The sequence below is a fragment of the Stenella coeruleoalba genome, assembly GCF_951394435.1.
Source record: "Stenella coeruleoalba genome assembly, chromosome: 7".
In the NCBI taxonomy this organism is placed as follows: domain Eukaryota; kingdom Metazoa; phylum Chordata; class Mammalia; order Artiodactyla; family Delphinidae; genus Stenella; species Stenella coeruleoalba.
Window position 1 is genome coordinate 114,487,528 of NC_137153.1, and position 15,695 is coordinate 114,503,222.

Here is a 15,695-nt window from a genome sequence, read left to right on the forward strand (position 1 = left end):
CTGCACCTCCCAGTCCAGCTCCAGCCCCTGGCACTGCTCAGCCTCACGGCCGCCAGGGCCAGTAGCTGGTCCAGTTACTGTCCGTCTTGACAAGGCCAACAACACGGTGTCTTTTGCCACAGTAACGCTGTGTAAAAGGAAGGGAGCTGAGACATCCCAGCTGTGCTGTCTCAATCCAGACGGAAGTTCCCAGAGCTGGTCGTCTGAGGTAGGTGGCCGCACGTGGTCAGCATCTGGGCGCCATCCACAGTTACGGCAAACCCGGCTGGGTGCGTCTCTCCCACGGGCGTCCCGCTCCAGTTCCAAGTGGGGCCTCGCCATGGAGCCAGGCTCGGGGTCAGCTCAGCTTCACAGGCACCTCAGTGGTCCAGGCCCTGGGCCGGGAGACTTCACAATCACCATCATTATCCCCAGTCACAGTCAAGGAAACACAGGTCCCAGGAGGCAAAAAGGCTTGCCTGAGGCCACCCAGCTGGTAGGCGGCAGAGCCAGTGTTCCAGGTCTCCTGGCTCCAAGCCCCACGCTCTCCCACTTCCACCACAGCTGTGTGTCACGGGGCAGAGCTGGCAGGGCCCCCAGGCCATGGTGGGCCCGCTGACGATGGGACCTGGGACAGATGTGTCACGATGGGTGCCAGGGAGGCCACGGGGAGGAGGTGGACGGTGCAGCCACCATGTAGTCGTCAGCCCTCCTGGAGAATGTTGACCCCAAGGGGGTGTCAAGCTGGGAGAGCCATGGCCTGGATGCCTGTGGGGTCGGCTGTGCCCCATCCTGCCTCACCAGCTGCCAGGCTCCAGGGGATCTAGCTGGGGTCAAAGAAGGACTTGACAGTATGGCAGCCTGGCCTGACCTGTGTTCAAATCTTGCCTCTGCCACTTCCCAGCTGTGTGATCTCAGACAAGCGATGCAGCGCTCTCAGCTTCAGCTTCTTCCTCTGTAAAGCGGAGATAAAACCTCCCTGATAACAGCATGGTTATGGCAAATCAACAAACAGGGCAAAGCTCTTAGTTTAGGACCTGGAACACAGTAAGTGCTCAGTCTTATTATAATCATCACTTGACTCCCCGTGTCTCTTTCTTCAGCTCTGAAATGAGGGTAATGATGTGCTTTGTAAGGTTATTTTGTGGCCTAAAGTATGCCTTCATTCATACCTTCCTTCTTTCAACTAATGTTCACCAAGCAGCTCCTGTGTGCTCTGTTCCAGCCGCTGGGGTTGAGCTTGTGGAACAGGACGCTTCCTCCTCAGAGGGGTTTTAATAAAGTCTGATGGGGGAATCAGACAGTAGACACATGAACGAGGCCAGTCAGTATCTAATGGTGGCTGTGGTGAGCGCTGTGTGTCAGGCTTCGCGCTGCTCTGGCCAAGTACAAGTGGGAGGTGGCTATTCTAATGATTTCATCATGGTTTAGGCCTTTAAATATTTCCAGTTACAGGCTAATGACAATACTGGGAAGATTTCTCTGGATTTGTGCAGTATTACCTGCAGATTTGCTGCTTTGGGAGTGACAGGCTGTTCATAGGGGAATTCTGTCCGGGTGTTGCTGAGGCTTGGGGTCTGCCCCGGCCGCCAGGGCCAGGAGGCCTCCTTTGGGAGGTCCCCTCCGTCCTCACCTGTGGTGGCCCTGGCCTGGACTCTCAGGTCAGGGGAACAGATAGGTGTTTTGTGGAGGAGGGTGATGAACACTCTACAGTGGGGTTTGCTCTTATGAAGTAGTGAGCTCCCCATGCCCTGAGGGGACAGGCAGAAGCTGGGGTGGAAATGGTGTTCGGCCCCTTCGAAGGCGAGCTTCTTCTGGCCTCTGTTTGCAGAGCCAGGACCTGAGAGGATGCAGAGGGGCCAGCCCCAGTCCTCACAGGGCAGAGGAGGGTGAGCCTTCCACGCCAGGGGTGTTATTTGAGAAAAGGCAGCTGATTCCTCGTGTGTTTCTCATGTCCGGTGAGTGGGTCGGAACAGGCACTGGAGCCAGACAGACCTGGGTTCAAATCCAACACGCTCGCTGTGAGGCCTCAGGCTCATTTCTTAATCTCTCTGAACTTTAGTTTTCTCCTTAACCTCCCCATGGGGTCGATGGGAGGACCACAGGAGAGGAGAGGAGGAGGTTCCCGTCTTGTAGCAAATCCCAGGAAGCGTCAGTTCTCTCCCTTTCCCATATCCTGCTCCTTGGTGACCCTGCTCCCGGGCTGAGGTTCACTCTGCTGCTCAGAGCCAGCTGCGTTCGGGTCTGCACAACGTTGGCCTCTGGAACAAAGCTGCCTCGTGTCCCTTATCCCCTCACCTCATGCTCAGCACTAGGGGGTACTTTTTGTTGTGGTTGAAGCGTTAATGGGATTTTCGGGATTGCCATTGCTGAATCCTTGGGGAGGTAGCTGAGTTACATTTTTAAGAGGGGAGAGGAAAAACAAGGTCGAGAAGTAATAAATCTGTGGACTTAAATGTTCCAAACTTGGAGCTTCTATACAAGGGAAATGACTTCTAATTTTTAAAATTTTGGAAACATGGTGCCACTAAAAAGAAGGGAAGTGGAAATGATTCCTATGAGAAGTGCTAGCATATGTTTCTGTGATTAACAGTTTCCCGTAAAAATGTGTGGCTATTTTAAAAGCGGACGAATGACTCATGGTATCCAGCACCAGCAGTCCACTGCGATGGCAGGAAGCATGTACTCTGCGGAGGCAGGCTTGGGTTCAGCTCCCATCCCCATCATTTACCGGCTATGTGACCTGGAACGAGTTAAACATCCTCTGTGCATTTCCTTTTCTTCCTCTGTAAAATGGGTTTTATAAGAACAAATAACATAATGAATGCGTAAGTCAGTGCAGTGTTTGTCCAGCCATGCAGAAAACCTACAGCTTTAATATTAAGTACCTGGTTAATTACATTTGTTATCATTCTTAGTAGTTTAATAGTAAACTTTCAAGGCTATAAATTTTCCTCTGATTACCACTTTGGTCTGATCCCATAAATTTTGATATGTAGTGTTCTTATTGTCATTATCTTTGAATAGATTTCTTATTTTAGATTTTTTTGTTTTTTATTTGACCTGAGAGTTGCTTATGAGTGTGTGTGTGTTTGTGTGTGTGTGTGTGTGTGTGTGTGTGTGTGTGTTTAACAAACGGTTAGAATTTTTTCTATATTGTTAAATCCTAGATGTACTGTAAGGTCAAAGAGAGCAGATAATATGACATTTACTTTTTGGAGCTTATTGAGCATTTTTTTATAGACTAGCATATAATCAGTGTTTGTAAGCATTCCATGAGTATTTAAAAAGGATTATATTTTTATTTATATAACACCAAGCTTGTTAATCTTGTTACTTAAATACTACATTTATATATGGACACATACATATGTATATCTGTAGATGCATGTATATATATGTGTGTATATTTTTGTATGTACATACATATGTGTACGCACACACACACACACACACACACACAAATTCTCGAAGAGACATACCAAAGGCTCCCTCCATGTTTGTGGCTTTCTTGAATTCACTTTTCATTTTTGGCACTTTTTTGCTTTGTATATTTTGGTGCAATGTTGCTTTATGCATAGAAGTTAGTAATCATTATATCTTCTCAGTCCACTGTGCCTTTCATTAATATCAATCACTCCTCTTTGCCTTGTTCAATGTTTTCTGCCTTAAATTCTACTTTACATCACTACTCCTGCTCAACCCCACCAATATTAACGGTGTAGTGGCAGTACTCATGGGGGGTTGCCGGAAGGATATGTCACCCGTTGTCCATGCACATCTCCAGAGAGACTAAAGTGCGACCCGACCCTGCAGCAAGCCAGTCAGCTGGGCCACACCACACAGCCAGTCCTGTTTTCTCATCCCTGGCCAGGTGGCTTGTCCCGAATTCCCCCTGGGGTGATGCCATGAGACCATGCTGAGGCTCCGCGCTGGCCTATCACAGCAGTGTTTTCATATCACACGTTATTTTCTTATTAAGCACCCTCAGGAGAATTCTCTGTCTAGCCTTAGTTCTTTGTACCAAGGACAGTTGCTTTTTCGATTTCTTCTTTTGTTCTTTAATTTATGATTTGGGGTGTGTGTATGTGTATCTGTGGACAGATAGATAAAAAAGTAGACACACAGCTAAGTGAATAAATGAAAAACTGAATTCAGACAGTGTTCTCCTGGATATGACAACTTAGACCTATTAAACTGCCGTGGTTGGTAAGAAACACAAGCATTCATTCATCCCTTTCGTGTCCTGTTATTTTCCAGTTGGGTTACAGGTAATAACCCTTGTTGCTGGAGAGTGTATGAACTAGAAATGCTAAAATCTTGCCAGCATTCATTTTGGTGGTTGCTCAGATGTTTGATTTAAAGTTGAGCAGTCTGTGTGAAGAGTTAGTAGTCAGGACTGGAATTGAAGCCCAAATCATACCGCATTTTTCCATGTCACCCTATACCTTCTAGCACAGCAGTTCTGTTTTGTGCCATTTTGTTCTGATTTATGGTGAACACCTACCATCATTAAATATCTTCCTTAATTTTAGGCATCTATCTTCTGGATTTAATCTACATTGATTCTGCATATCCTGCCTCAGGCAGCATCATGGAAAACGAACAAAGATCCAATCAGATGAACAATATTCTCCGAATAATTGCGGATTTACAAGTTTCCTGCAGCTACGGTTAGTACCCCTGGTGTTGGAATTGTGAAATCTTACATCACCGAAATTTGGGTCCAGCACCTTGTCAGTGAGAAAGCTCTAGAAACCAGGTAGTCTCCACAAAGCTTTTCACTTTGATATCTTGAGTATCAAACACGTTCTGGATCTTTTATAAGCATGTTTGATCTTCAGAGACTATGCAAACTAGATGTTACCATCTCTGGTAACATCTCAGATGAGGAAACTGAGGCTGAAGACAGTGTAGTCACTTGTCTAAGGTCACACGTCCAATGAGTGGCAGAGCCCAGGTCCTTCATTCATGAAGAGCTTTGTGGGCACCTCCTGGGTGGCTCTCCTCCAAGCAGATTCAGGTACTTGGGCTCCTCTATCTCGTGGCTCTGCCGTGTCCCATGGCCCCGAGTCCTCCACTGACCTCTACATCCAGCTGGAAGATGCAGAAGGAGAGAGAATCATACCAGAGTGGGATTTATGGACCAGACTTGCACGTGGTGCTCATCACTTCTGCCGAGGGAGGCCAGGAATGCAACGTAGCTGCGGGCCTAGAGGGAACAGGGAAATGACTTGGTCAACAACTGGCCAGGCTCTGCCACACGTGACCAGATACAAAGGGTGACTGTGATGGTGGGCATCTGAGATGGTTGGAGGAGGTGTTGCTGGCAATGCTGATGGGCCGTCCATGTGGACGGTGGGGGATGGGGCTTGATTGGGAGCCAGGTGCCCCGGCCCTCCAGGAATGGGCCTGAGTGACCAGGGCGTCCGGCGGCAGAAGTCAGCAGAGAAGAGGGGGAGGGTGGCCGAGGTGCAGGAGTGTGCCTCCTTGGAGCAGGTTTTCACAGGATGGGGGAGAGTAAAAGTCTGGAAGCAGCAAAGCGGGCCAAGGAAGAGAGCAACACCACCTCCAGTACGTAGGGTGGGAGAAACCAACAGCCTCCATGTGGTAAGGCCACTGCAGGGGGGCCACACAAGCCAAGGGTCCGCTCATGAGTGCCGCCCCTACAAGCGCCCGCACTTCCCGACCAGCTCTTCTTCTGCCCAGAGGAACAGGGAGGGGACTGTGTTCCCAGTGCCCTTTCCACTCAAGGACCTCGACACTGGTCCTGCTGGCCAGCAGAGCAATTACATACACAGCTTTGGGGTCAGACAGATGTGGGTTCACGTCTTGGCTCCGCCTCCTGAAAAGTCACTTTGTCCTAAGTCTGAACTTTTCTCATAGTAAAGATGGGGACATGACTGTGCAGAGCCCTTAGCCCACCCCAGCATTTCATTAGAGCTCAGGAAATGCTCACTCTTACTACCATTAGGTTCCCCTGCCCCTTCCCCATCATCAGCTCCGTGAAGCAGGGGTCATTATCCCCATTTCAGAGACGAGAACACCGAGGCCCTAGAGAAAGAGAATGACCTGCCGAGAGTCTCACAGTTACGAGGCAGAGCCATCGGGGCTCCTTGCGGCACCTGGATGCACCCGCCCGCCCCCCCTCCCCGCCCCGGGAAAGCGAGGGCCCTTTCCCACCCTTTCTCCACTCCTCTCCACAGCGTCCTCCACTGCCTCAACCTCTCTCCTTAACTGGTCTGTCCCACCCTGTGGGGAGAGAATGACAGAGCGCATCACGGAGGGTTTACGGCCCCCTCAGAAAGAGTGCAGTGACTGTGACGGTCTGGGGGGGGCACCTGACGTCAGTCACCGTGGGACAGAGAGACAGGGCAGTGTGGCCGAGGCCGCAGGTGACCTGGGGTCAAAACTTCTCAGCAGTGTGACATGGCAAGTCGCCATGGCTTCCTCCTGTGTGCAGTTGACATCTTACTCCCCGAAATGAGGCAGGTGCAAAGGCTGAGGCAGATGGCTTCTAGAAATCACTGGGTGCAGAGCCTGGCACAGAACAGGCGCTCAAGCGTCTAGGTCCTTCCCTTTCCTCTTAGGGTGCAGCAGCTCCAGCCCGTGGGCCAGACTCTCAGGCTGTGCCAGGATCTGGGTTGGGCCTGCACACCAGGCTGGATGGCGTTCATTCCTTCTTGCATTCTTGTCACACGGGGTTGGGCAAGCATGGGAGGCTTGGCCAGTTACTCCAGTGGAGACCTGTTTTAGGGCACACACACCTCGCTGGAGGCCATCTTTCCCCCAAGACCCATCTTTCCCCAGCCAAGGAACTGTGGTGACCTCAGGGTGTGGTGTCTGTGGCCCTGCCATCTGGGGGGCACTTCCTGAGGGACCCCTCTGGGCCCAGCACAGGCCCAGCCTAAGGGATCATAAGCAACTGTTGAAAGACTGAATATATGTCTCAGTCCCTAAGGAGCTTCTCATGGGGGGCCTGGGGATGGGGAGAGACTGAAGCCCCTGGGTTTTGTCCTCCTCCTCCAGACCACCTCACAACCCTGCCCCACGTGCAGAAGTACCTGAAGTCCGTGCGCTACATTGAAGAGCTCCAGAAGTTTGTGGAAGACGACAACTACAAGTGAGTGCCCCCGGCCCCCTGCAGGGCTAACGGAAGGTCACTGCAGCTGCACCGGCACCTCCCCTGCAGCACGTGTGCATAAGGTGACCTCTGACCCCACAGAGCCCACAGCAGGGCTGCTGAGTGTCTCCTCCCACCCGCCCCAGCCCCACAGGCGCCACCGGGCCGAGGAGGGTGTTCTGTCAACTTCTCAGCGTGGCTTTCTCTAGTGGGGAGCGTGAATGAATTTGGGCTCCACAGCTGTGTGTGGTGCAGGCTTAGTGCTCCAGGTCAAGAGTGCCTGCCCCCACTCAGCGCTGAGTGGAAGGACAGCTTTCTAGCCACATCTCCAGGCTGCCAAACAGAGCTCTCCGAGAGCCTGTTTCATGCACGAGGCAGCTCCCTGGGGCCCCAGCTTGCTGCTGGACTCTTGCCATCCGGCGCTGGCTGAGGCCCCGTCTCCATCCCATGCAGCCCGTGTGGAATAGGCCCAGTTCCCATGAAGACCCCTGTGGGCCCTTTGGCCTCATCTTCCACTCACCTGCTCTGGCTTTCAGTTCTTTCTTCATTTGTGGCAGCTGGGAATTTATCCAACATTTCTATGTATTTAGAGGCAGAAGGAAGATTTTTCACGTTGGGTCTGTCTGCCGTATTGACTGGATGTCTTCTTGGCTCACTTGGAGCTTGAGGTCAGCTAAGAGCCTCGGGACTTTTCATATGGCCTGATATATGATGGAGGCAAGTCTCAGCCGTCTTGTAACTGATCATTTTCCCCCCTAAACGTCAACTTTACATGTATTCTTTTAAATCTCATCTTACTGGTTGCTTCCAGTAAACCATGCCTGATCCCTTTGAATCCTGCTATCCAATATATTTTTAAATCTCTTCCAGTTTTGTGTCTAAAAATTTGATCAGCTTGATGATTTGGTCTTCATTAAAGTCACTGGAAACTGTAGAGAGCTGTGGCCACTAGAGACACCCCAGGTTACCCCTTTTCACTCACCAAGACCTTGGGAATGGCTGTTCAAGGTTTTTCACCTGCCACCTCTGCAGGAGTGGATCTCAGCCCTGGCTGTGGATCAGAGACACCTAGGAAGCCTTCTAGCCATCCAGGTGTGTGTGTGTGGGGGGGGCAGGGTCTGGAAATTCGTATTTTTTCAAAGCTCCCCACATGGTTCTAATGATTGGCTATCTTTAGGAACATAAACATAATGTCTTCAGTTGTTATTGTACAATATATTGTTACAATAGAATATAATACATTTTGATCTGTTACATAATCATAACAGCAATAAATAAAGGCCAGAGATTACCATTAAAATTACGTTTGCCACAAATTGCTCATTTTTACTTACAAAGCGTTTGCTGTTCCTGAAAAGAGTACCCCGGAGTGGGAAATTATTCCCACTTAGGATCGGGGGTAATATTTTCCATTCATGTGCCAATAATGTGGTTAAGGAGACAGTAGTTTTTCATTTACACTAATATCCTTTAAGGAGAAAAATGGTCTATAAATACTTCTGGCCATGAGATAATCCTTGGACAAGCTGCAGGTTGTGAGTAATAACGCCTTCCGTTCTGAAGGACATTGAACACCCCCAGCACCTAATGCTTGGATTTCACAAAGGCCCTTTGTTGTGGTCCAAGTGGACAAACCCAGGGAGGAAGGCTGCGTTCTTGCCCCGTGCCCAGACCACTGAGGGGGTCCCTTCCCAGGAAGACCCTGGCTCTGAGTGACACGGGACGCACAGGGCTTGTGACTCTGCTTGAGCGTCCCACACTCCCTGGCCCAACTCACCCCCCCCGAGGCTTGGTCCCCACCCCAGAGGACGCAGGCTTAGCTCTTACCTTAATGACGTTGCCCCGACCTGCTTTGGAGACGTTGGGCCAAGGAGCCCAACCAGTGCTTTGTTTTCCTCAGCCTTTAGTCTATTTTATTTTATTTAAGAAAAATTACCCAAATTCCTACCACTTAGAAAGCCTGACTGTTGGCATCAAGTGAACATTATTTTGGACATTTTTCTATGCATAAAAGTACATATATATACATATATATATATATATATATATATATATATATGGAGAAGGATGGATAGGTGGATGGATGCAAGAATAGAATTTATTAAAATTGGATTATACCACACTTGCTATTTTTAATTAAAAGTATTTACTTTAATTTAACCAGAAAAAGGAACTGAAATAAAACATAAGGAATTGCTGCTCTTCAAATAAATATTTCTCCACCACAAGAGATATTGTTTCCTAAAAGGACCTTCTAAGATTAACAAAAGAGGTCAGGAAAAACATGAAGAGGTTGGAGTACCTAAGCTCCGTTTTAACTAGATTTCCATGGTGAGCAGAGTCCGTTGACTCTGGTCATGAAAGACGAGATCATTAGCAAGCTCCCCCCGCTTCACCTCCACTGCACCATCTTCCAAATCCTTGTGAGTTATCTTCTTATTTCTACGTCATCCAAGTTTATAACATACACCTCATGTTCAGGAATCATAATTCCTACTATTTCGTGTTTCGAAACATTTTCAATTCTTACCACCTGTCACTTCTCCAGTCCTGGAGTCTTTATTTTAAATCAATCCCTTATTTAGCCGGGTTTCGTCATGAAGTACGTTTTTCGGCAGTCCTACACTTTCGAAAGAGTCCTCCGATCTCTTTCATGAAAACATTTGCATCTGACTTGCTGGGCTCCTTTGCTTCCCTCCCCCAGGACACGCAGAGCTGCTCCACTGCCTGCTGGCACTGGATGCTGTTGTAGACAAAGCTCACGCCAGTCTGTTTTTTCCCTCTTATAAGCAACTTGTTTTGTCTACCTGGTGGGTCAAGAATTCCTTGAGGTTCAGAAGCTTCACAAGAGGAATGCCTCGGAGTGGAGGGTTCTGTACCAGATTTCCCTGGAACAGGGATGCTCTTTATTCATGACAGAGGAATTCTTTTGGTTTCCATCTTTGACTACTTCTGTGCCACTTCTTGGCTTTTCTCTTTCCAGCGTTCCAGGAATCCATATGTTGGATGTTCTGCCTTCCAAATCCATCAGCTTCTTTCTTATGGCTATAATCTCCATCTTCTTCATCGACAGTCACTGGGATGGTCTGTTTCTACTCTGGTATTCCTCCGGTCCTGTCTCGTTTCAGTCCTTGATTTGTTTGTTCCCCTAGCTTTCCAATCTCCCCTTTCATCTTACCCATTTGTGTTCTAATCTCATTTTTCGGGTTTTGTTTTATTCAGCCCGAGTTCTCAAGGACGTGGGGGATTTCCTCGTGTGCCTCGGGGCTGCCTTCTAGGCTGGGGAATCTGGACAATGCTCTCTTCTTTCCTCTTTCCCTTTTTCCTGAGAGGACACTTGTAGCGTTTGCCACACCGTTTCTTTTCATCTTGCTTCCATGTGAGAGGCTCCATCTGGATATTCCACGGCTCTCATGAAGGGAGGCGACGTCTGACCCTGCTCCCCGGTGTGAGAGGGGCTGGTTTGCCTCCTGCTGGGCCGTGAGGCCCAGGGCTTCTCAGTCTCTGCCCTCTCGTGCAGCCGGCGGGGGGACGCAGGGCTCAGGCTCCATGGAGGCAGAGAGCAAGCGGTCTGTTTTATTACAGACAGCGGCTCTATTGAAAGGCCTACAGCAGGGTTTCCTCCACCTAGTTTCGGGCTGTATCCCATTCCAGAAAAGGATACCCTCAGGTTTTGAATCATCCCCCCCACACACACCGCCATGGAGGCTTCGCTTCCATCAGAGTATTCCCTACACTATCCATCTGGCCCATCCGTTTCTCTCCAGAATCTGCAGCCAGTCAGAAGAGGGAAAGGGCAGGCCTCCCGCTCAGACCCACCAAGAAGTCTCAGAGGGCAGGATAGGAGCCGCACCGAGTTAGGACTCTTGGTTAGACTCCAGGATCCACTTTTTCTTTTCTTGGCTATGAGCTTCTGAAGTTCATGGCTTCAGTTTATACCCCATCCCTTGCTGAGCAGCAGCTGGTGAGTTCTTTCACTCCTGAGCCTTTATAATTGTTTGTTCGTTTTGTTGGGTGAGGGAGAAGTCTGGCAGCCGGCTTCACTCTTGTCATTTTCACCCAGAAGTTCTTAATCGATGCTTTTAAAAAATAGTAATAACCATTGCGTCAGGCCTCTCTGGGGGCATCTGAGAGAGAGTGCAGTCTAATGATTAAACGCCCTGGTTTGGGGTTTGGGGTCAGACAGCCCTGGTCCCCTGCTCGGCCACCTGTTAGCCCTGTGAATCCTGGGGAAGCTGCTTGACTTCGATGCTCCTCAGTTTCTTCCTCTACAAGACGGGGATGGTGTTCCTAGTTTATAGCGTTGTCTTGAGAATGAAGACTGTGCCATCTGTGCCCGGCAGATGATGGGCCATGATTACACTGTTTACTGTGTCTTCCTTAACCATTATCTTTTGGTCATGGAAATCCCCTGGGGCCATTGGAAGGAAATGGCTGTGAGCTGGAGCCAACCTCAGAGTATTCCTGGTTCTGTGACTTTAATAGCCCTTAACAGCAGTCCACCTTCTCAGTTCCAAGCGTGCACATGTTAGCTTCTGCTCCCCACCCCCTGACACACCAGAGCCCATCTAATCTTTTGAAAATCTTTGTTTTCAGACTGTCGCTCAGAATTGAGCCAGGAAGCAGCTCCCCGAGACTAGTCTCTTCCAAGGAAGATCTTGCAGGTATCGTAGCCACCTCAAGTGGGGGCAGACTCTCCAGTAACCCTAACGTGGCTGCCAGGGTTGGTCTTTCCTGTGGAGCCAAAGGCCAGAGTCCGGTTTGCAGGCTGGCAGACTCAGCGTCCCTGCTTACAGCCTGCCCAGGCTTCGGATCACATGGGGCCCCTCTGGGCTGGGGCTCCCTGGAAGAGCCTGAGACCTAAGACAGGCAAGGTTAGAGCCCCAAGCCGGGAGCATGCACAGGACAGAGAAAACCCCAGCACCTTCTCCCGGTCCCCTGGACCCTTGTCATTGGGCCCACCGCCAGGCTCGGGTTGACAAGCCCCGGAAGGGTGTGTGGGATGCCTGGGGTATTTCCCACCACACACAGACGGCTCGCCTTCCTCGGGCATCAGTTTTATTGACATATTGACAGTGTTCCCTAGAGATTAGGGGCCCAGGCTTTGAAGTCAAATCCAAGCTATGCCGTTTCCAGCTTTGTCACTTTACCTCTCTGATGCTCACTGGCCTCATCCACAAGATGGAGGTGACACTAGCCCTCACTTTGCAGGGCTGTGCCGCCTGGGCAGGGTCACACTGTAAAGCCCTCTGCCCACGTGTGCACGCGGTGTTAGCTGCTTCAGAGTCATGTCTGTGAGTTTCCTTTTATCCGTATTCCAGCCAACTCTCGTCACTGGGACTGAGCTCTGCTGCTGCCTGGGGAGGGACCAGATTGGGGGCGGGGGTCTGACTGTACTTCCTCCTCCTGGTTTGAGCTTGGGTGACACCAACCTGGGTTCTAGGCCACTGCAGTCTTGGACAAGCCACTTCATGCCCTCTGGGCCTCAGTTTCCTTACCTATAAGATGGGGATAATAAGTCGTCCATCCCAGAGTCGCTGGAACGTCAAAATGGAAATGATATTCAGAAGGCACGCAGTGTAGAGTCTGACAGGCAGTGAGTGTTTGGTGAGGGGGCGGCTGTCGCAGGCTGCCGCCTGGTGTCGTGCCACCCCCAGCCTGTCGATGTCTCAAGCCACTCTTTCTCCTTTCTGGAGCCAGGCCAGTGCAGCAGTGCTGCTGGCCCAGGGCTGCAGAGCCACTAGCCACTAGCCCTCCCAAACAAGGCCTCTGCCCTGAGGGTTTTCTCTAGGCTCCTTACCTTTCCCAGCCTCTCCTGGCTCCATTGTGCAGGTTGGACCCTGTCCCTAGTCCCTCCTGGGGTGGTGGTCGGGTGTCCCACAGTAACTTAGCAGAGGGAGACACTGGTTGATCCACACAGCCTTGGGAGTGCTGCTGTCCACACCTCAAGAGACAGTCGGAGTGCTGGCCTGAGCTTGATTTTCACAGTGTTCCATGAGCCTAATATGAAAATATCTTCTGCAGTCTCCTCCCACATCCACTGCCTTCCACACGTGGCAGATGACCCACCAGCAGAGGTGACCAGAAGGGAAGCTCCTGGCACTGGTCTTTCTCTGCCTTCTCAGCTCTGCCCCTGTTTTAGAACCTTCCCCCGCTCAGTTGGCCGTGTTCCTTCCGGACGCTCAGCTACACCTGACCTTGGGTAGGGGGTGGACGGGGGGCAGGGATTTTATCAGAGGGATGTAGGAAGTAGCAGTAGGATTCTAAAGCAATCATTTAGGGCCACAGAGGGAACAATAGGAAACTCTAGCCACTCAAGACTATTTCTTCAGGAGAGAATGCCAGAATTCCGGAGCCGGAGAGTGGACTCCAATACGAAGTGTTCTGCCCTTCGGAGTCTCCTCCAAATTAGTTTGAATAAGAGGCCTCTGCACCCTGTCTGGGTAATATACCTTGTCAGGATGACCACATACATCTCTGGCCTTCCCCAGGTGCTCACAAGTGCCCACCACCACACTTTCTACCCTCCAGACATGCTGGAAGATTCATCTCCCAGTGCCCCAGGTTGGAGACAGGAGCCAGACGCAGAAAACTAACACTGCTAGTTGGGGGTCTGCAGGACTGGACCCCTCACTGAGCCCGGGGCCGGAAAGGAAGAGCTGCTTTCACTTTTGACCCCTGCCTATGATGGAAACCAGTACTGGAGCTGGGACCCAGCCGCCGGTCCAGCCTCCTCAAGGTTCAGCTGGACTCTCCTTCCATCCCATCCCCCATCACCTCCACCTGCTCTGTTGTGTATTAGCCATGTGAAACCAGAAGCCAGCAAGTTAGCTAACCTCAAGCATCAGTCAGAAAATCCTGGCAGGAAACAGAATTGCCCCCGGATGACTCACCGGAAGAAACTTAATGAAGGTGAAATGGCAGTAGGAATAAATACTGCACACAAAGGATAGCGAGGCCCCCAGCGCCTCTAGGCTGAAGGACCTGGTGGGGAAAAACGTTACCCACTCTGGCAAGCTCTGAGTCACAGAGGACGGTCAGCTTGGCAGGAGCTGTGGTAGCGGAGGGTGAAGCAGGAAGGAGGGGGGAGAAAAAAATGGGCTGACCTCTCTCTCCTCTGCCCTCCAACCCCATCTGCTGCCAGAGCCTCCCATCGGCCAAACCCAGTTGGAGGCCTGGGTGAGGGAGCCAAGAGATGCCTCTCGGGGGTCAGCCTCCCACAGGCACCAAGCAGGGCGAAGAATGCATCTGAAGGGTCAGACAGAGCAGCCCACATACCTGCCAAGCCTCAATTTCTCCATCTGTAAAGCGGGCATAATCATACCTCCCACAGTGAGCTGTGCAAATGTATTGAGGTCACGTGTGTGTAAAACACTTCGCAAGTCCCTGACTCATGGGACACACTCATCAAGGGTAACTTTATTAGGATGATGATATTATTGTCAATATTTATGATTCTGCCTCTGTCACCTGAATCACTCCTCAGGTCTTAGCAAAATGTCATGGCCCCAGGGAAGCCTTTCCTCCACCCAGCCCCACCCCCGCCCCCCAGGTCAGGCCCCCTGTTACACCGTGGGCAAGGAGCACACCATGGCCCTAACGCAGCCCACCCTGGTTTGTAACGCAGCCGTGGGCACGTTGGCGGCTTGCTCACTGCGACAGCAGAGCTGAGGTGGGGACAGAGACCCCATGGCCTGCAAAGCCTAAAACATTCACTACCTGGCCTTTTCCAGAGTTTGCCCACCTTGCGTTATACCCTCTTGCAGCTTCTTTGTCCCTCTGTGTCTGCTTTCCCCACCAGCCCGGGGTTCCCAGAGCCCGGCACCTGGGGCGCTTGGTCTCTGGGCTCCTGGCGGGGCCCTGTGGGCACCTGGTTCCCGGGCTGCCTGCTGACTCCACGTTCCTCCCAGAAAAGTACTGAGGCCGGCGTTTCCACACAGTGTGGCCGGCAGACCCAGGCGCCCAGGAGCGTCTGCACTGACTTTTCAAATCCCTGGCTCCAGCCTGGAAGCAGGATGTTAAGGTTTTCACTGATCACCAGAGGGCCCAGGCGCGTCTGGAAGCCTTCAGACGCACTCAGTGGTCCCGGCTTCCCACCCTCAGACGACAGAGGGGACCCGCGGGGTCCTGTGGGGGGCGGGGCCAGAGGGCAGCTCCAGGGAGGCCTTCTGCGTCTGGCAATTAGACTGGGCTGCGTGGCAGGAGCCCGACCAGATCCGGGGACAGGAATGTGCCTCTTGCAGGCCCAGGAATGGGAGGAACGCAGCCTCCCTCGGCTCCCTGGGATGCGGGCCGGGCCTACAGCTCTGGGCTCTTTCCAGCCAGCAGGCACCCCACACCTGCCGAGGAAAGGCCCCAAGAGGCATCTGTTTACCCGAGGCTTCACATGCCAGGGCCGGCTGTGAGCCAGGCCCCGGTGGAACCCGGCGAAGACCTGCCCTCCTGGGCTCCATTCACGCCTTATTGGGGGAGGCAGGCATCAGAAGGCGTGAGGGGATGGGGGGCACTCCGTCGCTGCGATGCCCCTGCGCCCCACTCTCCACCCCTGGGGAGCAGCTGTGCCAGCAGCTCTGTACCGACAGATGGACAGACT

The 15,695-nt window shown here is 51.6% G+C and overlaps 1 protein-coding gene across 8 annotated transcripts in view; it reads left to right on the forward strand.

Annotated features, from left to right (window-relative positions):
- RALGPS1 (Ral GEF with PH domain and SH3 binding motif 1) overlaps positions 1–15,695 on the forward strand; it is a 284,151-nt gene that overhangs the window by 229,922 nt on the left and 38,534 nt on the right. For all 8 annotated transcript variants that reach the window (XM_079926919.1, XM_079926916.1, XM_079926918.1 and 5 more), the window contains 3 exons: positions 4,515–4,652; positions 7,009–7,102; positions 11,699–11,766. In XM_079926919.1, coding sequence (XP_079783045.1) covers positions 4,515–4,652; positions 7,009–7,102; positions 11,699–11,766 — 300 coding nt within the window. The remainder of the gene's footprint in view (positions 1–4,514; positions 4,653–7,008; positions 7,103–11,698; positions 11,767–15,695) is intronic.